Genomic DNA, 22,868 nt, shown 5'->3' with positions numbered 1-22,868 from the left:
CCTATCACTGCAACCTCCTCCAGCCCCTACAACCCTCCCTATCTCTGTAACCTCCTCCAGCCCCTACAACCCTCCCTATCTCTGTAACCTCTTCCAGCCCCTACAACCCTCCCTATCTCTGTAACCTCCTTCAGCCCCTACAACCCTCCCTATCTCTGTAACCTCTTCCAGCCCCTACAACCCTCCCTATCTCTGTAACCTCCTTCAGCCCCTACAACCCTCCCTATCTCTGTAACCTCCTCCAGCCCCTACAACCCTCCCTATCTCTGTAACGTCCTTCAGCCTCTACACCCCTCCCTATCTCTGTAACCTCCTCCAGCCCCTACAACCCTCCGAGATCTCTGCACTCCCTCCAATTCCGGCCTCTGGTCCATCCCCCGATTCCCATCGCTACACCATTGGCGGCCGTGCCTTCAGCTGCCTGGGGCCCTAAGCTCTGGAATTCCCTCCCTAAACCTCTCCGCCTCTCTCTCCTCCTTTAAGACGCTCCTTAAAAACCGACCACTTTGACCGAGCTTTTGGTCGCCGGTCCCTAATATCTCCTGATGCGGCTCGGGGTCAAATTTTGTCTGATTTACACATTTTGTCACATTAATAGCGTGATATAAATATCAGTCGCTGTTGCTGTTATTGCTTCCCCATTACACCTAGTGTCTGGAACGTCAGCGGAGTTGGACCATTTCACCGCTCAGTTGACGTTACGTTTTGTCTCCTTTCTTCTGCAGGTTGCTGAGAAGGTCAGAGGTCACGCCCAAAGGTCACGACAAGCATGGTGTCCCTGAATGACTTGCAGATGAGAGACCTGACGCCGTGGAGCAACGGGACGAGTGAGCAGTGGAGGCTTCACTACAACTACTACGCCATGCTGCTCACCATTCTCATCTTCGTGGTGGTGTTTGGCAACGTACTGGTGTGCATGGCTGTGTCCCGGGAGAAGGCCCTGCAGACAACGACCAACTATCTCATCGTTAGCCTGGCTGTTGCAGACCTTCTGGTGGCTACATTGGTAATGCCTTGGGTGGTCTATCTGGAGGTAAACAATTAGCCCGAGTAATTGATTGAGGCGTCCATCACGCAGCAGCAGGCAGGAGCACCTGAGAATTACATCAGGCCTCGTGGCTGGTGACATCGGCAGCTCAAAAGGCTCTTTCACCGCTCTTCTTGCTGTCTCTCCCGAAGGCAGTCACTGGATGCTGGTGTATCTGCAGTTTGCAAGGCCCATCTTCTAGTTATCAATGTGGATCAAATCACAGGAGGCTATCACAGCATTATGGCCAAAACCAATTGTTTTGGTTGAGGGATGAATATTGTCCCCAGGACACTGGGGAGAACTCCCCCCAAACCCCCCCCACCCCCCCCCACCGCTCTTCTTCCAAATAGTGGTTGTGGGATCTTTTACACCCACCTGAGAGGGCAGACGGGGGCCTCGGTTTAATGTTTCATCTGAAAGACGGCACCTCTGACAGTGCAGCACTCCCTCAGTACTGACCCTCCGACAGTGCAGCACTCCCTCAGTACTGACCCTCCGACAGTGCGGCACTCCCTCAGTACTGACCCTCCGACAGTGCAGCACTCCCTCAGTACTGACCCTCCGACAGTGCTGCACTCCCTCAGTACTGACCCTCCGACAGTGCAGCACTCCCTCAGTACTGACCCTCCGACAGTGCAGCACTCCTGCAGTACTGGGAGTGTCAGCCTGGGTTGTATGCTCAAGTCTCTGGAGTGGAAATTATGATGAGAGATTCCACTGTCTGGCTTGTATGCCCTGGAATATCGAAGGTTCGGGTGTGATTTAATTGTGGTTTTTAGGATTGCGAATGCAATTGATAGGGTCGATAGAAAGAAACCTTTTCCCGATGACAAGGGGGCATTAATTTAAAATCAGAGGCCGGCTATTCAGGAGAGAAATTAGGGAACACTTCTTCACACAACGGGTGGTCGGAGTGTGGAAATCTCTCCCACAAAAAAGTAATTCATAGTCTCAAATCTGAGACTGATAGATTTTCAGCGAGCCAAGGGTATTAAGGTTTGAGTAGCCGAGGCGAGCGGATGCAGTTCGGATACAGATCAGCTGGGATCTCATTGAATGGCGGAACAGGCTCGATGGGCTGAATGGCCTTCTCCTGTTCCTAACCCACGACCGTCTGACTCAGAGTCATAAAGCACCCAGCCACGGCCGGCGGCTATCATTGACGGAGCTGTATCCCAACCTTCGGGAAAATGTTGGGGAACGTTGGATGGGGCGAGGGGACCAAATCGTGCCAAACCGCCAGTGTTCCTGACGTAGCTTGCTCCAAATTCCACTGAAGGTTTTGCCAACTTCGCCAAGACTCCCGCAGCACAGCAGTCAGCTCTCCGCACTGCCTTAGCAGCGAGTCCCACATCCCATGAAAGAATAAAAGCAATCAACCATCACGCACCTGTGTATTATAACAGCCCTCAGGGATGTACCTGAAGGCAGTCATTCTGTAGCGAAGGACAATTCTCGGCAATGCTAACCAACGATTGCCTTCATTATCCCTTCAAATAAAAAAAAATTAAAAATTCAATAGACGAGTGCAATGAATCCGGATGTGCACAAATGATAAAATATTCATTCACTATAATCAACCGCCAGTTAATTAATTTTGTATAATGTCTCCACTCGTGTTCTAATCATACCATTCTCGCACAATTAAACAGAGAGCAAAATTAGTAACAGAGAAAATTATTGTAATATTCTGCAGTTCTTGCCAAGGTAATTTATATCTCATATTATCTAGATCGCCACCATCTGTTTAATCTCTCAGAACAATCTTAATCTCGGGACTGCCGGATTTGCTCTTTTAATGGGTTTTATATCCCTTTCAATAAAGATGTCATGACCCAGGTCTTAAGCCAGCGTTTCTCAAAGCGCGGTCTCCCCTTCGTCTAGTCACGGCCGGAGGGATCTGAGAGAACAGGGCATCCCTATTGCCCGCGTGACATCAGCCAACCAGCCCAGCTTCTGTGTGCGTGGCAAGTGTCGTCATAAGTCCGCACAATAACGATGTCATTGTGTAAGCACACGGAGATATGTTCCTAATAATTTTGCTTGATTTGATATACATGAAAGACAAGAATTCATTTCTCAGAAGACGATGACTGTGCTGATTTTATATCACATATTAGAATGTTTCAAATAAATGTCTTCTCTTGCAGTATTGATGTTTAGAATATGAAAATGTTTATCCTTTAATTTCTGGCATGAATTAATAATTTATTTATGATAGTTCATAAAATTAATGCAAATTAGTCGTTTGGTAGTACAGAACTTGTGTATTTCTGAAAAGAGACATGCTGTCGAAGCTTCTTGTCTTGCACTCATCAGGACAGACGCAAGGATGCCACACTTCAAAGGGAGGAACAATTCATACTGCATGAGAAAAGGGGTGCTGATTGGTTGGCAAGTCGGACTCTGATTGGTCGAGGTGTTGCCATAGCGAATGCGCCAGGGAACTATTGTCTCCCATGCTTTTGTTTAATTCGACTTGCCAACCCATCAGCACCCTTTTTCTCATGCCATATATATTGTTGCCACATTTGAAACTGGGCATTCTTGCATCTGTCCTGATGAGAGCAAGATGAAAAGCTTTGACAGCATGTCGCCTTTTTCAGCAATACCAAAATTAATGCACATAAATTTATTGCATTTAGTAGTGAAAAAGCAGCAAAATATTTATAGGTTCCATGGGCGTAAATGCTCTAGCTATTCTTCCTATTAATTCTGATGCGTTTTCTCGTGGTGGCAAGTGAAAGTGGGTAGGGTCTGACCAGTAGGTGATTTGCGGGGTCTTTTGCCCCACCTTAGTGATAAGTGACTGAGCACACTGCAACTACTCATCTGAAAGTGCCGAAGCCAAATACTGCGGATGCTGGAAATACGCAGCAGGTCTGTCAGTATCTGCGGAGAGAGAAACAGAGTTAACGTTTCAGGTCGGTGACCTTTCGTCCAAACTGAAGTTTTGTGAGGGGCTGTGGAAATGCAGATCTTTAATCTCTATTTAATAGTGATAAAAGTGGCAATCAGTGAACAAGTGTATACATGGTTGTAACAGCACTGTGATGTTAGAAAGGTTTGTTTGAAGGAGTGTCACTCTCTCTTGTGTTCTGGTACTGAAGGCTCTTGCATTCTGCTCCCTCTGAAGGTAGTTGGTGAGTGGCGTTTCGGCTGGATTCACTGTGACATCTTCATGACGCTCGATGTGATGATGTGTACAGCGAGCATCCTTAATCTGTGTGCCATCAGCATCGACAGGTAACGGGAGGGGTTTACACAGGCCATTCGGCCCATCTGCTCCGTGCTGGTGTTTCTGCCCCACACGAGCCTCCTCCCACCCCCCCCTCTCCATCTCACCCCATCACCATATCCTCCTATTCCTTTCTCCCTCATGTGTTTATCCAGCTTGAATGCATCGATACTATTCACCTCGACCACTCCCTGTGGGAGCGAGTTCCACATTCTCACCACTCTCTGGGGAAAGAGGTTTTTCCGGAATTCCCCATTGGATTTATTAGTGACTGTCTTATATTGATGGCCCCTAGTTCTGGTCTCTCCACACACAAGTGGGAACATCTTCTCTATCTCTACCCTATCGAAACACCTTCATAATATTAAAGATCTCAATCAGGTTACCCCTCAGCCTTCTCTGTCCTAGAGAAAATAGCTCCAGACTGTTCAGTCTTTCCTGATTGTTATAACCTCTCAGTTCTGGTAAAGTGGGAAATGCAGCAGCCAATTTGAACACACCAATGTCCCACAAACAGCGATGTGGTAATGACCCAGACGTTGCCTGAGGGATAAACTGAGAAGAACTCCCCCCATTGTTCTTCTAAATAGCAGGTTACCACGTGGCCAGAGGCCTAGCTCTTGCTCCGAGTTCAACCCGCCAGGACATGGACCTGTCAGGTTATATGGAAATGCAGTCCCATCGGGACAGGACTATCGCCCTACAGATTCTGCCAGTGAGCCACGCCGACTGCTTGGGTGGCTTCGAACCAGCTAGGTGATAGAGCAAAGGGGCAAGGCCAGTGCGATGAGCTTGGGATTGCTTCTCGGGTACAGAATCCTTAAGGGGAAGAATAACCTCCATCTGTGCTATCAGGTCATAAGAGGACTCACTCCATCTGGTGGAAACCAAGTAGTAACTGACTTAAAATGGCAATGGTGCACTTCCTTCCCTCCTTCCCCCCTACCCCACCCTGGTGTTGGCAATGAATGGCACAGGTGCCCATCTGAATTCATGTAAATCGGGATCCCGCAGTACCCTGTGCCATTTCTGGTGGAACAGCCTCTGGGCTACAAAAGAATATGGGCACAGAGGCTTTTCCTCCCTTCCCCCACCTTCCTGGGCTCTTACCCCTTCACCCACTCCGACAGGCCCTTCTCCCCACTTCCTTCCTGGCGATACTTTCCCCAGGGTCCCTTGTATTTGGACAGGGTTGGGGATGGTCAGCCCCGATGGGCAGCGAGATGCCTGGTTCTCTCGACGTGCGTTAATGGGGACCCCCATCGCCCTCCGATCTGTCGGAACGGACCGGGGACCTCCTGCAGGAGAGGCTGCCTCACTTGTAATCCTTCTTGGAAATGGTGAGAGACTGGGAAATGCTTGCATTCAGAGGGACCTGAGTGTCCTTGGACTCGAATCACAGAAAGTTAACGTGCAGGGACAGCAAGCAATTAGGAAGGCAAATGGTATGTTAGCCTTCATTACAAAGGGATTGAAGTACAAGATTGAAGAAATCTTGCTGCAATTATACAGAGTCTTGGTGAGACCACACCTGGAGTATTGTGTACAGTTTTGGTCTCCTTATCTAAGGAAGGATATACTTGCCATAGAGAGAGTGCAACAAAGGTTCACCAGACTGATTCCTGGGATGAGGGGGGTTGTCCTATGAGGAGAGACTGAGTAGATTGGACTGATATTGTCTGAAGTTTAGAAGAATGAGAGGTGATCTCATTGAAATGTATAAAATTCTCAGAGGGTTTGACAGAGTAGATGCTGAGAGACTGTTTCCCCCCCCCCCCCCCACCCCCGACTGGAGAGTCTAGAACTAGGGGGGGGTCAGTCTCAGGATAAGGGGTTGGCCATTGGGGACTGAGATGGGGAGAAATGTCTTCACTCAGAGGGTTGAGAATCTTTGGAATTCTCTACCCCAGAGAGCTGTGGATGATCAGTCGTTGAGTATATTCAAGACTGAGATTGAGAGATCTTTGGACACTGAGGAAATCGAGGGATAGGGCGGGAAAGTGGAGTTGAGGCAGATGATCAGCCATGATTGAATTGAATGGGGGTGCAAGCTCGAGGGCCCAAATGGCCTGCTCCTATTTCTCTATTTGCCCACTGTTTAACGTTCCCCCCTTCTTCCCTATTGCTCTATGGAGTACTGTGGGCCTTCTTCCAGTTGGATCAATATAGATGGTCTACCTCATCTCCAGCTTCCATTGGTAGCTATGCTACAGGAAGGTGGGGTGGGAGTAGGCCATTTGGCCCCCATTGCATTGGCTTGGCTTCACTCATCACAGATTTTCAGCGCTTTTCCAAGACCACTCGGTTGATCCTGCCTGCTCTAACCTGTTGCTTGTCCTCCCCTCGCAGATACACAGCGGTTGCCATGCCAATGCTGTACAACACTCGCTACAGTTCGAGACGCAGAGTCGCCACGATGATAACCATGGTCTGGGTGCTGTCCTTCGCCATCTCATGCCCACTGCTCTTTGGGTTAAACAACAACCCTGGTAAGCTGTGTAACGGTGAGGTAGCGGTACCAGGGATGAGGGATTTCAGTTACATTGAGAGACTGGAGAAGCTGGGATTGTTCTCCTCAGAGCAGAGAAGGCTAAGGGGAGATTTAATAGAGGTGTTCAAAATCATGAAAGACTTTTGATACAGCAAATAGGGGGAACTCACCATATCCTTCTATTCCTTTCTCCCTCCTGTGTTTCTCCAGCTTTCTCTTAAATGCATTGATACTATTCACCTCAACCACTCCCTGTGGGAGCGAGTTCCACATTCTCACCACTCTCTGGGGAAAGAGGTTTCTCCTGAATTCCCCACTGGATTTATTAGTGACTGTCTGATATTGATGGCCCCTAGTTCTGGTCTCTCCCCCACAAGTGGAAATATCGACAGTTTAAAGACCTCAATCAGGTCACCCCTCAGCCTTCTCTCTTCTAGAGAAAAGAGCCTCAGCCTGTTCAGTCTTTCCTGATGGTTATAACCTCTCAGTTCTGGGATCATCCCTGTAAATCTTCAGTTGCATCTTCTCCAGTGACTCGCTGACGTTTTTTGCAATATGGAGACCAGAAACCCGCTATGTCCTGTTACAGGTACAAGGGACGAGGATATCTGTGCGATAGTGAACCCTTCTTTCGTGTTATATTCCTCCATTGTCTCCTTCTACGTTCCCTTCATTGTGACGCTGATGGTCTACATCCAGATCTATGTTGTGTTGAGACGAAGGAGGAAGCGTGTTGCAACCAAGAGGAACAGCGTTGCCATGGAGCAGGAAACCCTGGCGCCCATAAAGGTTGGGAGAGTGAAGAACAAGGGCACCTATTAAAATGAGGGGGGGTGCTTTGTGGGCGAGGAGTGGGGATTAAGCATTGACTTTTCATCTCTGCCCAAGCTCGCTCTGTGTACTGGCTGTAAGGGGTCCACGGAGAAGCTGGGATTGTTCTCCTTAGAGCAGAGAAGGCTAAGCAGAGATTTAATAGAAGTGTTCAAAATTATGAAAGACTTTTGACAGAGCAGGTTAGAGTGGCTTTGAACCAGTCTATATTGCACGTGCGTCCAAAGTACATATTTGCTTTAACTTGAATTAAGGGAGGATATGTGATAACTGAGAAACAATGGATTACCCACACTAATACAGATGGTGGAGATTTATAGAAGGCTGCAGTTTGGCAAGCATCAAGGGAGATTTACATCTAACCCCATTTTTTTTTTTCAATGGGGACAGTGTAGAGGGAGCTTTACTCTGTATCTAACCCCCGTGCTGTACCTGTCCTGGGAGTGTTTGATGGGGACAGTGTAGAGGGAGCTTTACTCTGTATCTAACCCCCGTGCTGTACCTGTCCTGGGAATGTTTGATGGGGACAGTGTTTGCTTTCTTGTTTTAAAAAAGCTTTTTCGGGTGAAATTATGCTTTGCAATATTAACGTACACTTGATGCAATCCCTCAGTCTCTGATTTTAAAGAGATCTTTGCATTATTTAATGGATACATCACTGAATTAGAATTGTGAACTGTGGAGATTTTTAGATAGTATTTGTATCTATGTTGGTGCCTACACTGTTTGGAGGGTCTATAATTCCTTGTTTCTTTGTTTGATTCTATTTCAGAACAGGTGCACGCATCCTGAAGATGTCAAACTTTGCACTGTAGTGGTCAAATCAAATGGAAGCACCAGTGCCAACAAAAAAAAACTGGTACGAACCCATTTGGAGACATCAAATCCTCTGAGCAGATAGGCATTCTCCGAGTTCAATGTCAATCATCCAATGTCACGCTCTTCACTAAATTCGCACATAATTGCACTTAATGGATCAAACCCCTTCCCACTCACTCAAATGTACACAATCCCAATGTATTAAACCCCTTCCCATTCACTCCCATTGTGCACAATCCCAATGGATCAAACCCCTTCCCATTCACTCCCATTGTGCACAATCCCAATGGATCAAACCCCTTCCCACTCACTCAAATGTACACAATCCCAATGTATTAAACCCCTTCCCATTCACTCCCATTGTGCACAATCCCAATGGATCAAACCCCTTCCCACTCACTCCCAATGTACACAATCCCAATGGACACAAACCCCTTCCCATTCACTCCCATTTTTCACAATCCCAATGGATCAAACCCCTTCCCATTCACTCCCATTGTACACAATCTCAATGGATCAAACCCCTTCCCATTCACTCCCAATGTACACAATCCCAATGGATCAAACCCCTTCCCATTCACTCCCATTGTGCACAATCCCAATGGATCAAACCCCTTCCCATTCACTCAAATGTACACAATCCCAATGTATTAAACCCCTTCCCATTCACTCCCATTGTGCACAATCCCAATGGATCAAACCCCTTCCCATTCACTCCCATTGTACACAAACCCAATGAATCAACCCCCTTCCCATTCACTCCCATTGTACACAATCCCAATGGACACAAACCCCTCCCCATTCACTCCCATTTTGCACAATCCCAATGGATCAAACCCCTTCCCATTCACTCCCATTGTACACAATCTCAATGGATCAAACCCCTTCCCATTCACTCCCAATGTACACAATCCCAATGGATCAAACCCCTTCCCATTCACTCCCATTGTGCACAATCTCAATGGATCAAACCCCTTCCCATTCATTCCCATTGTGCACAATCTCAATGGATCAAACCCCTTCCCATTCACTCCCATTTTGCACAATCCCAGTGGATCAAACCCCTTCCCATTCACTCCCAATGTACACAATCCCAATGGATCAAACCCCTTCCCACTCACTCCCAATGTACACAATCCCAATGGATCAAACCCCTTCCCACTCACTCCCATTGTACACAATCCCAATGGATCAAACCCCTTCCTATTCACTTCCATTGTACACAATCCCACTGTATCAAACTCTTTCCCATTCACTCCCAATGTACACAATCCCAATGTATTAAACCCCTTCCCATTCACTCCCATTGTGCACAATCCCAATGGATCAAACCCCTTCCCATTCACTCAAATGTACACAATCCCAATGTATTAAACCCCTTCCCATTCACTCCCATTGTGCACAATCCCAATGGATCAAACCCCTTCCCATTCACTCCCAATGTACACAATCCCAATGGATCAAACCCCTTCCCATTCACTCCCAATGTACACAATCCCAATGGACGCAAACCCCTCCCCATTCACTCCCATTTTGCACAATCCCAATGGATCAAACCCCTTCCCATTCACTCCCATTGTACACAATCTCAATGGATCAAACCCCTTCCCATTCACTCCCAATGTACACAATCCCAATGGATCAAACCCCTTCCCATTCACTCCCATTGTGCACAATCTCAATGGATCAAACCCCTTCCCATTCACTCCCATTGTGCACAATCTCAATGGATCAAACCCCTTCCCATTCACTCCCAATGTACACAATCCCAATGGATCAAACCCCTTCCCATTCACTCCCATTGTACACAATCTCAATGGATCAAACCCCTTCCCATTCACTCCCAATGTACACAATCCCAATGGATCAAACCCCTTCCCATTCATTCCCATTGTGCACAATCTCAATGGATCAAACCCCTTCCCATTCACTCCCATTTTGCACAATCCCAGTGGATCAAACCCCTTCCCATTCACTCCCAATGTACACAATCCCAATGTAACAAACCCCTTCCCATTCATTCCCACTGTACACATCACAATGGACCCCAACACCTTTCCATTCACTTCCATCATAGAGGTCCCCAATTCCTTTCTGTTCCATGAAGGTATTGGAGAAGCTGGGATTGTTCTCCTTCGAACAGAGAAGGTTAAGGGGGAGATTTAATCAAGAGGTTCAAAATTGTGAGGGGTTTTGATGGAGTAAATGAGGAGAAACTGTTTCCAGTGGCAGGAGGGTCGGTAACCAGAGGGACACAGATTGAAGATAATTGGTAGAACCAAAGGGGGAGATAAGGAGGATTTTTTTCGCACAGCGAGTTGTTGTGATCTGGAACACGCTGCCTGAAAGGGCGGTGGAAGCAGATTCAATAGTAACTTTCAATTGGATAAATACTTGAAGGGGAAACATTTGCAGGGCGATGGGGAAAGCGAAGTTTGGGGGTTGGGTGGGGGGAGTGGAACTAATTGGATAACTCTTTCAGAATGGCCTCGGCCTGTGCTGTGTGATTCTCCAAACAGATTAACCCCACACATCAGGTAAAAAGTGTAAATGTGGAGGAAAAGCTCCTTTCTTATTCCATGCCTTTCTTGTCCTCTCCTGTGATTTGTGCGTGTTCCAGTCTGTGCTATTGGGTGTTAGTATAACCCTTTTCTCTTCCTTTTGGTAAATCTTAGACACTGGTACAAGAAGCAGTCGTTTGCTCCGAAGAATCTGCCAGAGTGCGCTACGTGGAGCCGCCCGAGAGGTTAAGGCCAACAGGAACTCCGTTGGGTCTCCGGCTCGGCAGCTCTTCCGCCTCGTGCCTGAAGCCCAGTAAGTCAAAGGCTCCTTCTCCCGTCGAGGTGTCTGTGGAGCCCGGACGGGATGGCCAAACGAGGTTCTTCAGGAGGACTAACACGGCCTTTGAGGTGCGGGGGGTATCGGACGAGAAGCAGGTGCCATTGGTCAAAGCGGTGACTAAAGGTAAATTGTCCCAGCAGAAGGAGAAGAAAGCAACACAGATGTTGGCAATTGTCTTGGGTGAGTCTAAAATGATCTGGAACAATATGTTTTTACAATGATCTAGAATAACAGGCTAAGTTCCATAGTCTTGGAATGATTTAGAAGAATAGGCTAAATTGTGGCACAATGATCTGGACCAATGGGCTAAGTTCAATGGTGTCACAATATTCTAGAGTTGGATTTTATCCTGACAATACCAGATTGTAATATTGTGCACCAGAGATTATAATGTGAAATTTAGCAAAGAACTCAACAACCACAAGCAATTAATGAATGTCCAGTTGCCTTGTGGTTGGGGACCTTGAGCAGGGCAGAGAGCCCTGTCGCGAGAAAGACACGGCGATAACAAACAGCCAAGTGTGCGCTGACAACTCACTTCCTCTTTCGGTCTGATTTTTTTCAGGTGTCTTCATCATCTGCTGGCTGCCGTTTTTCATCACGCATATTCTGAACGTCCACTGCGGCAGGTGCTACATCCCACCTGCGCTCTACAGCGCGTGCACCTGGCTGGGTTACGTGAACAGCGCGGTCAACCCCATCATTTACACCACCTTCAACACTGAATTCCGGAAGGCTTTCATGAAGATCTTGCATTGCTGACTCTGGACGGGGCACCCATGTGTCCTCGCTCGCAACCTGATGGCCAAATGGGCCCGATCGTGAAACCAGCGACTGCCGCAGAACTCCACATGAGAGCCATGGACTTTTAAGAATCCCAGACTATGGATATCTTGACTCTGCTATCTTTGCGACGCCACAACGGGAAGCTGGAACTACCACTTTCTGCCAAAGTCGGAGCACAACACACTGATACGTTTCGAATGTGACAATAAAGGACGAGTGTTCACCCTTCAGTTTTGTGTAATTTAGATACATGAGTGAACCAGATGGGTTTCACAACGATCCAGTCACGGTTACTGAGACTCGCCTTTTATTCCCGATTTATTTAACTAACTGAATTTAAATTCCCCCAGCTGTTGTGGTGGGATTTGAAATTGTGTCTCTAGACTATTAGCCCAGGACTCTGGATAATTAATCCAGTAACATAATCACTGTGCTACCGTACCACTAGGCTACAGAACCCAGTTGAGAAGATGGTGATAAAGGCACATGGGCTTCCTGGGTTTATAAATAGAAGCAAAGAGATCATGCTAGAACTTTATAGATCGTTGGTTAGGCCTCAGCTGGACACTGTGGACAACTCTAGGCCCCACACTTCAGGAAAGATGTCAAGGGCTCAGAAAGGGTGTGACGGAGGTTTACCAGGATGGTCCCAGGGATGAGGGACATTAGTTCCGAGGAGAGTTGGGAAAAGTTCAGACTGTTCTCTTTGGAACAGAGAAGTTTAAGAGGGGACCTAATAGAGTTCTTTAAGATGACAAGAGGTAAAGGCCGGCTACCCGACCTGAACCCGACAGGACCCGACGACACGTGTTGGGTTTGGGTCGGGTCAAGTCGGACTTCCGGGACCGGCATTCGGGCTCAAGTCGGGTCGGGGCGGACACACTCTATCACCACCTCAGGTAAGTGGCTCCAATGTTAATATACTTTTTGGACTTTAAAGGTGGTTTTATTGCAGTTATTTTAAGCTTGTGCAGATAAGGAACAAAGTGAAAAAAGGAAGGTAGGTTAACTGCTGGTCGGGTCGGGTCGGGTGAGGGAAAAAATGGAAGGACTTGGGCCGGGTCGGGCTCGGCGTCGGAGTCGGATGTGGTTCTGTCGGGCTCGGGTCGGGTTTAATTCGCAGACCTGAGCCAGCCTTTAATAAGAGGTTTTGATAGAAAAACATTATTCCCTCTGCCGAGTGAGTTTATAACCAGAGGTCATTGATTTTAAATCGATGGCAAACAATCTGGAGGGGGAGATGAGGAGAAGTTTTTCACTGAGAGAGAGGATTCTGGATCTTGATCTAGAATGTTTTGCCTGAAAATTTGGTAGCAGCCGATTCCATAAATAATTTTAAAAGGGAGTTGGCCAGGTACCTGAGGATGAGGAACTGACAGGGTTATGGACAAAAAGCGGGAATGTGGGACTAAGCACGACTGCCCTTTCAAAGAGCCAACACAAGCATGATGGGTCAAATAGGCTCCTCTATAATTCTATAAATACATCACTTCATGTTCCCCCTGCCCCCTCTCTTTATCATTCTCTCGTTTTCATTCACTCAATCATTCAAAGCTAACACCAAATATGGCTGCAATGTAAGCCTTATATTGTGCGCGACACAGTGTCTAACAAACGTAATGCCTGGAGGCAGTAGATATACAGAGAAATTTATGCAATTATCCCGATTCGCCCCAGGTAGAGATGTAACCTCCGATCTTGTCTCTCTCTCTCTACGAATTGTGATGGAAAGCTCAAATCTTTATAGACCTCTAGTCACGCACACTGTCCCAGATGATGCATTATAGCCTGCCAAGAGGTTGTGGTAAACACAGCTGCCTCGGTAGTTCCTGAAAAAATGCCATGTGCCAATCTGTCCACTATCCTGTCTTATCGTCTCACCTACTGTTCTCTGGAGTTTAGATGAATGAGAGGTGATCTCATTGAAACATAGCAAATTCTAAGAGGGCATGACAGGCTTAGATGCTGAGAGGCTGTTTCCCACTGTCTGGAGAGTCTGGAATGAAGCGTCGCAGTCTCTGGATAAGGGGTCGGCCATTTAGGACTGATGTGAGGAGAAATTTTTTTCAGTCAGAGGGTTGTGAATCTTTGGAATTCTCTGCCCCAGGAAGCTGTGGATGCTCAGTTGTTGAGTATATTCAAGGCTGAGATCGAGAGATATTTGGGCGCTGAGGGAATTGAGGGGTGGGGGCGGGAAAGTGGAGTTGAGGTGGATGATCAGCCATGATCTTCCAGAATGGGGTAGCAGGGTTGAGGGGCTGAATGGTCTCTTCCTAGTTCCGATATTCGGCTGATCTTGTCTCACAAACTATTGACAGGAACCACACATTCAACACGACTGCTAAATTGTATCCTGAAACATTAAACACAAAAGCATCTTGGGAATGACCAACTTACACAGTCTCATTAATTCTTTCTACGCTACAAATCAACAAGCGATCTATAAGTTAAAGAAAGCAAAAATCTTTAACCATACCAATTCCCAATCCTATGTATATATGTATACACGACTCGGGTATGTTACATCACATATAGAAGAATGACCACTTAAGTAAGACACGACAGGATGGCCAGTAACAGTGGAACTATCTCAATAATGTCTGCCCCTACAATAATACTGTGGTGGTTTGCATCGAGTACATCTTCAAGTTTGAACAAGCAAGGCAGAAAAGAGAATCGACTGGTTAATTCCAAGTGGAGCACAGATTTAAAAGCACAAGCCTTGCATTTATATAGTGCCCATGAAGTACTTTTCAAGTGCAGTCACGATTGACCCTGTTGTGACCCTGTTGTAATGTACAAAACCCGGCTGCCAATTCGTGCACAGCAAGCTCCCACAGGGAGCAATGTGATAATGACCCAGAACATTTGTTTTTATAAGTGAGGTTGGGTGAGGAACATTGACTGGCCCCAGGGCACCCCTGCTCTTCTTCGAAATAGTGGCCATGGGATGTTTTACATCTGCCTGATAGAGAAGACAGAGCCTTGATTTAATGTCTCATCTGACAGAGGCTGCTCTAACAGTGCAGTTCTCCCTCAGTACTGACCCTCAGACAGTGCAGCACTCCCTCAGTACTGACACTCCAACAGTGCAGCACTCCCTCAGTACTGACCCTCAGACAGTGCAGCACTCCCTCAGTACTGACTCTCCAACAGTGTAGCGCTCCCTCAGCACTGACCCTCCGACAGTGCAGTGCTCCCTCAGTACTGACCCTCCGACAGTGCAGCACTTTCTCAGTACTGACACTCCGACAGTGCAGCACTCCCTCAGTACTGACACTCCGACAGTGCAGCACTCCCTCAGTACTGACCCTCCGACAGTGCAGCGCTCTCTCAGTACTGACCCTCCAACAATGCAGCGGTCCCTCACTCCTGACCCTCTGACAGTGCAGCACTCCCTCAGTTCTGCAGTGGAAGTGCCAGCCCTTAGTGTTGTGTTCAAGTCTCTCGAGTGGGACTAGGAACCCATGACTTTCTGACTCTGGGGAGAACGTGCTACCCACTGAGCCTCTATTGATGTGACGCTGCCATCGCTGAAGATGGTGACCATGGCTGCGCCAACCTCTATTATCATACTTAAGTGGATGTAGCATTTCACACTTGGCTTCCGAGTTGGTTGGGTCATTATTAGTGCCTCTTTCCTGCCCATTAACCAATCTTTGGCTCAATGCTAGAGTGTAAATGTTATGTGATGAATATTCTGATAGGCCAACGTGTTAAAAAAGGCCCCTTTTCGAGAGTGATACAGGTGTTTCAATTAAGTAGTCAGAATAGTTCAATTAGCATTATATAAAAACTGGGAGCAGTTAGCAGTAAGTGGAAGGATTGTGTGATTGTAAGCACAGTTGAAGTTTTTTTTTAAAGCTAGGTAAGTGGCTAATGTGTGCAATCTTCAACTGCATGAGGCTTTTCAATTAATAGCTGGTAGCCTCCTCTTTACTAGGACTCAGCTTTCTTTGGAATGGCAATAGTGGTGGGAAGTATGAATCAAACTCATGTCCATTTTTGAACACGATCCTCTTGTAAGTGGAAAAACCCCCAAGACTCTTGAAGTGATGCTCACTTTTTTTGTTTTTGCAATTTAGATTATTAATTCTATAATATTCTTCCTTTATGTCCCTTTAAATCAGGGAGACTGAGGGTGTATAATGTGAGCTTTAGACAGACTTCTACAAACCATTATAGACTAGTTGTGAATGTTTCATGGATAGATACAGCTCAGAGGCCATTTGGCCCATTGTGCCTGTGCTGGCTCTTTGAAAGAGCTATTCAATTAGAGCCACTTGACACTACCCTGCCACCCACCCCCACTGCCTTTTCTCCCCCCCCCATAGTCCTGCAAATTTTTCCCCTTCAAGCATTTATCCAATTCCCCTTTTGAAAGTTACTATTGAATCTATTTCCACTGCCCTTTAAGGCTGTGTATTTCAGATCCCAACAACTCTGTGTCAAACAAATGTCATATTTCCTCTCTCTCTCATTCTTCTGCCAATTACCTTTTTAAACTGTGTCTTGTGGTTCCTGGCCCTTCTGCCTTGGAGTGGAGATTGATGGATTGCATTTCCAAGGTGAGCCACCTATGAAGCCCATTTCCCAATGAGGCATGATAGCTCCTGCATGTTGTGAAACCTCTATCCTAAGTCCCAACATTTAGGGGTGGATCCCTGACCCTTCCCTTGCAGTTTGCAGCTGTGGAATGCACTGCTGATCCTTAATGATCTGGTTGACGTGAGCTGGAACTGGTGGCCTGAAGGCTAACTCACAAAACTGAACTGAAATCTAGACTGAAATGGTTTGGGGGGGGGAAATGATGTTGGGCCCATAAAGTTTATTTGCAGTCCACTTTTGCCACATAAATGTTTTCTTTCCAGTTGAATGATACTGGATATATCCAGTTAAATGTGGCAAGCTGTGCATTGATGGATTAATCAGGCTGTTGAGCAGCTTTGCACAATTAAATTGATTTGAAATGTTATTGCTTTTCTTGCCATGGTGTTCATTAATTTGAGTTACTGGGCCAGAGTCTGGCTGTGAATTTTCAATCTGTTATTTTATTTTGTGGTGATAAAATCTGATTTTTATTTCAAATTGGATGTTCTGGCTTGTTAATAAAAATAAAAAAATCACCCAATATTGTTTCCTAATAGTTAGCTTTTAAAGGTCTTTTGAAGTTATGAATTGGTTTGATTGTAATAGTTTCTCCACTTGTGGGCGAGACCAGAACTCGGGGCCATCAATATAAGACAGTCACTAATAAATCCAATGGGGAATTCCGGAGAAACCTCTTTCCCCGGAGAGTGGTGAGAATGTGGAGCTCGCTACCACAGGGAGTGGTTGAGGTGAATAGTATCGATGCATTTCAGGGGAAACTGGGTAAGGGAGATGGGAATAAAGGGTTATGCTGAGTTGAATGGGAAGAGGATTGACTGGAGCACAAATGCTAGTATGGACTAGATGGGCTGAATGGGTTGTTTCTCTGTTGATCACAATGATAGTCAAAGAAAATATTGCCACAGCTCTACATAATGCCAAAAAATATGTCTAGCATTGATGTGCAGCTCCCCTTAAGATCACAAGATGGGTTTGGGTAACCATCTGGTTGCATGCTGTCAGAAAACCAACCCTACTGATCCCCTTTTCGACAGTGAACCTGGCAATCTGTTGAAACCTCCTAAAGAAATGATTACCTGACAGTGGGGACACAATATGCCCTGTAGCTCCTGTGGCGTTTGTGACAATGGCATGAAGAGATAATGTAAAAATAACACTAACGTGAACAACTGATCAGTGAGGACCCTGTAGCTTTCAATCGACCTCAAACATTGGGACAAAAATTGGCTTGGTTGACTTTTTTTTTTATGGGACTTGCCTCATCAAGTATAATTTAGCCAGCATTTATTTACATTGATGTCTCGCTGAATGTTAAACAAGCATGGTTGGCGTCTCCTGAAACCAGTTAGAGTTTCTACATTCATCACTGTTGCAGCAGAGGAGGCCATTCAACCCATCATGCCCGTGCTAACTCTTTGAAAGGGCTCTCCAATTAGTCCCACTCCCTTGTTTTCTTTCCCCTTGGCCCTGTATACTTTTTTTAAATATCCAATTCCCTTTTGTGGAGCTTTGCTATAGAATCTGCTTCCACCACCTTTTTTTAGGCAGCACATTCCAGATTATAACTGGGCAAAAAAATATTTCCTCATGCTGCCTCCTCCTGGTTTTTTGACAATCTGCGGCACAGTGGCGCAGTGGTTAGCACCGCAGCCTCACAGCTCCAGCGACCCAGGTTCAATTCTGGGTACTGCCTGTGTGGAGTTTGCAAGTTCTCCCTGTGTCTGCGTGGGTTTTCTCCGGGTGCTCCGGTTTCCTCCCACAGCCAAAAGACTTGCAGGTTGGTAGGTAAATTGGCCATCATAAATTGCCCCTAGTATAGGTAGGTGGTAGGGAAATATAGGGACAGGTGGGGATGTGGTAGGAATATGGGATCAGTGTAGGATTAGTATAAATGGGTGGTTGATGGTCAGCACAGACTCGGTGGGCCGAAGGGCCTGTTTCAGTGCTATATCTCTAAACTAAACTAAAATCTGTTGTTTGGTTAGGATTCTGTCTTCCATCATGATTTTGAACATCTATCAACTCATCTCTTCTCCTTCTCTGTTCTGAGAACAATCCCAGCTTCTCCAGTTACACCTGGAGAAAAGCTGTTCCCATTAGGCCTAGGGGACCCAGATTTTAAGGTTTTGGGTGAGAGTTGTTGTGGGGTAGTTAGGAAATGATGTGAGGAAGAACCTTTTATTTGTACAGAGAGTGGTGATGACCTGGAACTCGCTGCCTGTGAAGCTGGTGGAAGCGGAGATCAACAGTGATTTCAATAGGAAATGGATGGGCACTTGAGGGAAATAAACTTGTAGGGTTTTGGGGATACAGTGGTGGTGTGGGGGATGGGACTGACTAGATTGCTCTCCAGAGAGCTGGCATGGACTCAATGGACCAAATGGCCTCCTTCAGTGTCATCCTGACTCTAAGTAATTCCTACCCTCTGTGGACTTGAAGTATTGGGGAGGTCATACGAATATATGAATTAGGAGTAGGAATAGGCCACTCAGCCCCTTGAGCCTGCTCCGCCATTCAACAAGACTATGCCTGATACATTTGTAACCTCAACTCCACATTCCTGCCTACCCCCACCCCCCCATAACCTTTCACCCCCTTGCTTATCCAGAATCTATCTACCTCTGCCTTAAAAATATTCAAAGACTCTGCTTCCATTGCCTTTTGAGGAAGCGTTCCAAAGACTCTTGAACCTCAGAAAAAATTTCTCCTCCATCTGTCTTAAATGGGCAACCTCTTAGTTTTAAACAGTAACCCCTAGTTCCAGATTCTCCCACAAGGGGGAACATCCTTTCCACATCCACCCTGTCAAAACCCCTTAGGATTTTGTATGTTTCAATCAAGTTGCCTCTTGCTCTTCTAAACTGCAGCAGATAAAAGCCTAGCCTGTCCAACCTTTCCTCATAAGACAACCTGCCCATCCCAGGTATTAGTCTAGCAAACCTTCTCTGAACTGCCTCCAATCCATTTACATCCTTCCTTTTAAATAAGGAGACCAATACTGTGCAGAATATTCCAGATGTGGTCTCACCAATGCCCTGTATAACTGAAGCATAATCTCCCTACTTTTGTATTCAATTCCCCTCATAATAAACAATAACATTCTATTAGCTTTCCTAATTATGTGCTGTACCTGCATACTAACCTTTTGTGATTCAGGCACTAGGACGCCCAGATTCCTCTGCATCTCCGAGCTCTGCAATCTCTCACCATTTAGATAATATGCTGCTTTTTTATCCTTCCTGCCAAAATGGACAATTTCACATTTTCCCACATTATACTCCATTTGCCAGATCTTTGCCCACTCACTTAACCTATCTATATCCCTTTGTAGCCTCCTTATATCCTCTTCACAATTTACTTTCCTATCTTTGTATCATCAACCACTCACTAAGTGAGTGCAAGTAGTGTTGATGATTATCACCGAACGCTATTTGACTTCCTGCTGCGTATCCACTCAGACCTCCCAGTAGCTGTGAAGGAATTGAGTTTCCTTTTTGTTTTTGAGATCAGGAGCTTGGCTAGGCCAAGAATATCAACAAATGAAGGGATGAAAGGTCACTTTGAATCATTCACTTTTATCTTCAGCAGAAAACTGAAGGAAAAGTGTGAGGTCATCCACTTTGGACCTACAGGGTATTTTCTAAATGGTGAAAAGCTAGAAACTGTGGAGGCCCAGAGAGACTTGGCTGCATGCACATAGATTATTAAAATGTCATGAACAGGTACAGAAAATCAAAGATAAATGGAATGCTGCCTTTATATTTTGAGGACTACAATACTAGGTGGGCAGAGAAGAGAAGTCATGCTTCAGCTTTACAAAGCTCTGGTTAGACCATACTTGGAGTTACTGGGAGCAGTTCAGGACCTCACACGTTAGGAAAGAGATATTGGCCATGGAGGGAGTGCAGTGAAGATTTACCAGAATGATACTGGGACTCCAAGGGTTAAATTACAAGGATGAATTACTCAAAATAGGGTTGTATTCCCTGGAATTTAGACTATTCAGGGTGATTTGATCATAATTTACGAGACATGAAGGGGAACAGATGGGGTAGATAGAGAAGCTATTTCCACTGGTTGGGGAGTCTCGGACGAGGGGGCAGAGTCTAAAACTTAGAGGCAGACCTTTTCAGGAGTGAAATTAGGAAACACTTTAACACACAAAGGGTGGGAAAAGTTTGGAATTCTCTTCCACAAACGGCAATTGATGTCTGGATCAATTGCTAATTTTAAATCTGAGATTGGTATTTTTTGTTAGATAAAGGTATTAAGGGATATGGGGCAAAGGCAGGAATATGGAGTTAGATCACAGATCAGCCATGAATGGTGGAACAGGCTGGAGGGACTGAATGGCCTCCTCCTGTTCCTTTTTAACAGGGTCCTTCCTGTTCACTGGAAGGAAGTTCTCAACACTGGATGAAAGTCTAATTTTTGGATGATGCTGGCTTGTAATTTGACCCACCGAATGACCTGAACTGTTTGATCAAGGCCTTAATCATTGCAGTCACCTGGTGAAGTAACTAGTTGGCCATTTGGGCTTGAGTGGAAGATGTTGTCTTTTTCCACATGTACATTATTTATGGGTCTTTGAAATGGGAGAAGCACACTTGGAGCTCATTAGGAAGTGTTTATATTTCCTTTTTTGTGATGCATTGGAGATTTTAACATTATTTTTTTTCTCTTAGCTTATGAGCATGGATTCGGAGGTTGAAGGGATTCTAGGAAGACTTTCAGACGTCATGAATCATGGTGGGTTATTGGAAATGGTATCTTTAGTGAAAGCCGAGAAGAGGAGAATAGAATGCATAACTGTTCACGTGGCAGTCGCTGGGACCTCGAGAGTAGGGAAGTCTGCATTCATTAATTCAGTAATGGGTTTTAAAGATGGTGAAGATGGTGCTGCACCGACCAACACGACCCAACAGGTGACAAAGCCAGCATCTTATGGCCGCCCGGGAACCCCGAATTCATTGTTTTGGGAGCTGCCCAACATCGAGGGGGCTAACTTCTCACCAAGTGACTACCTGAAGGCAGTTGACGTCGATAGGTACGTTGGCTTCTTCATCTTGTCGTCGACCAAATTCACGCACGAGGCTGCGGCCCTTGCTGACGAACTCAAACGGATTGGCAAACTGTTCTACTTTGTCCGCTCCAAGATTGACTTGGACGTGCATGGTTATAAGAACAAGGAATTTGCTGAAGAGGTCCTGCATGTCATTGCTGTCAACCGCTTTGCCAACTTGGACGTTGAATACGCTGCTTCCCACTTCTTCTATGTGTCCTGTCATGAGGGCGAGAAGTTTGACTTCCTGCCGTGCATTCAGGCTCTGCAGAAGAATTCTTCGCCTGCGCTCCAGAAACATGCCCTGCTAATATCCCTGCACTACTTAGCAAATAAGATGGAGTTGAAGAGCTCCCTGAAAGAGATAATTCCGTTATCGGCTGTCTATAGTTGCATAATAGACCCTGTCTCTGTGGACCAGTTGCCTTATCGGGCAAACATCAAGTTTCTGTCCGACGAGATTCGGTTTTACCGTGTTATGCTTGGACTGGATTATCCCGCCTTGAACAAATGTGCCAAGCTGATCTCCAGGCCAACATTCGTCCTCTCGGATGAGATCCAGACCAAAATGGTGAGAGAGCTGACGGAAAAGGCTGTCATGGAGGAGTTGGTGAAGTGGACAGAGAAAAATGTTCTGATTTCGCCGAGCAACATGAAGTGGATACCCCTCCTCCAGACTCTGCCCGGAGGGAAGCTGTCCGGGGCCTCTACCATCCGCCTGCTGGATGCCATGCTGGAGCAGTTTACGGATGATGTCTACCGCGTAGAGAGGAAAATGGCAGATGTGCTGAGGGGCGACTAACATTGCTAAAAGCCCAGCAATTTAATGACATTGGTACAAATGAGGATGGGAAGAATCTTCACTGCAGCATCCTCTTTAGTGGTGACCTTAGTTCAATTTCCGATTCCACAATGTGACTTCTTGCATACGTATTTAATGCTCTCAAAGTATAAAACATATCTATTTCAGCCTGAGACCACTTTATTTAATGTCTGTTGCGATGCTTGACTAATAAATGAGATTGGCTTAGATACTAAATTCGAGTTGGTTGTCAACTGGATGGAGGGCATGGGACCAAAACTGGTTGCCTGGTCCTTCTGTGCAAGGCTATTTCACTGCAGTTTGGGTAGCTTTGTCTAACCATGCCACTGCAGCCCT

The 22,868-nt window shown here is 46.1% G+C and overlaps 1 protein-coding gene and 1 pseudogene across 1 annotated transcript; both read left to right on the top strand.

Annotated features, from left to right (window-relative positions):
* Positions 1 to 769: 769 nt before the first annotated feature.
* LOC137352887 (D(2) dopamine receptor A-like) lies at positions 770 to 12,012 on the top strand. Its single transcript, XM_068018735.1, has 7 exons — positions 770 to 1,033; positions 4,167 to 4,276; positions 6,618 to 6,757; positions 7,349 to 7,548; positions 8,363 to 8,449; positions 11,085 to 11,430; positions 11,816 to 12,012. The coding sequence occupies exons 1-7, from the start codon at positions 770 to 772 to the stop codon at positions 12,010 to 12,012; spliced, it is 1,344 nt and encodes a 447-aa protein (XP_067874836.1).
* Positions 12,013 to 21,239: 9,227 nt separating this feature from the next.
* Positions 21,240 to 22,511, top strand: LOC137352886 (interferon-gamma-inducible GTPase 10-like; annotated as a pseudogene).
* Positions 22,512 to 22,868: the final 357 nt, after the last annotated feature.

The sequence above is a fragment of the Heterodontus francisci genome, chromosome 39 (genome assembly GCF_036365525.1).
Source record: "Heterodontus francisci isolate sHetFra1 chromosome 39, sHetFra1.hap1, whole genome shotgun sequence".
NCBI classification, from domain to species: Eukaryota; Metazoa; Chordata; class Chondrichthyes; order Heterodontiformes; family Heterodontidae; genus Heterodontus; species Heterodontus francisci.
Note: the sequence above shows the minus strand (reverse complement) of the source record. Positions and strands in the feature narration are given on the sequence as shown.

What these genes read in the sequence shown, in the direction of transcription:
- LOC137352887 (XM_068018735.1), top strand. Translation starts at nt 770, where the DNA reads ATGGTGTCCCTGAATGACTTGCAGATGAGAGACCTGACGCCGTGGAGC. An exon ending in TGTGCCATCAGCATCGACAG is followed by an intron (nt 4,277 to 6,617) that starts GTAACGGGAGGG and finishes CTCCCCTCGCAG; the next exon opens with ATACACAGCGGTTGCCATGC. An exon ending in GTGCCAACAAAAAAAAACTG is followed by an intron (nt 8,450 to 11,084) that starts GTACGAACCCAT and finishes GGTAAATCTTAG; the next exon opens with ACACTGGTACAAGAAGCAGT.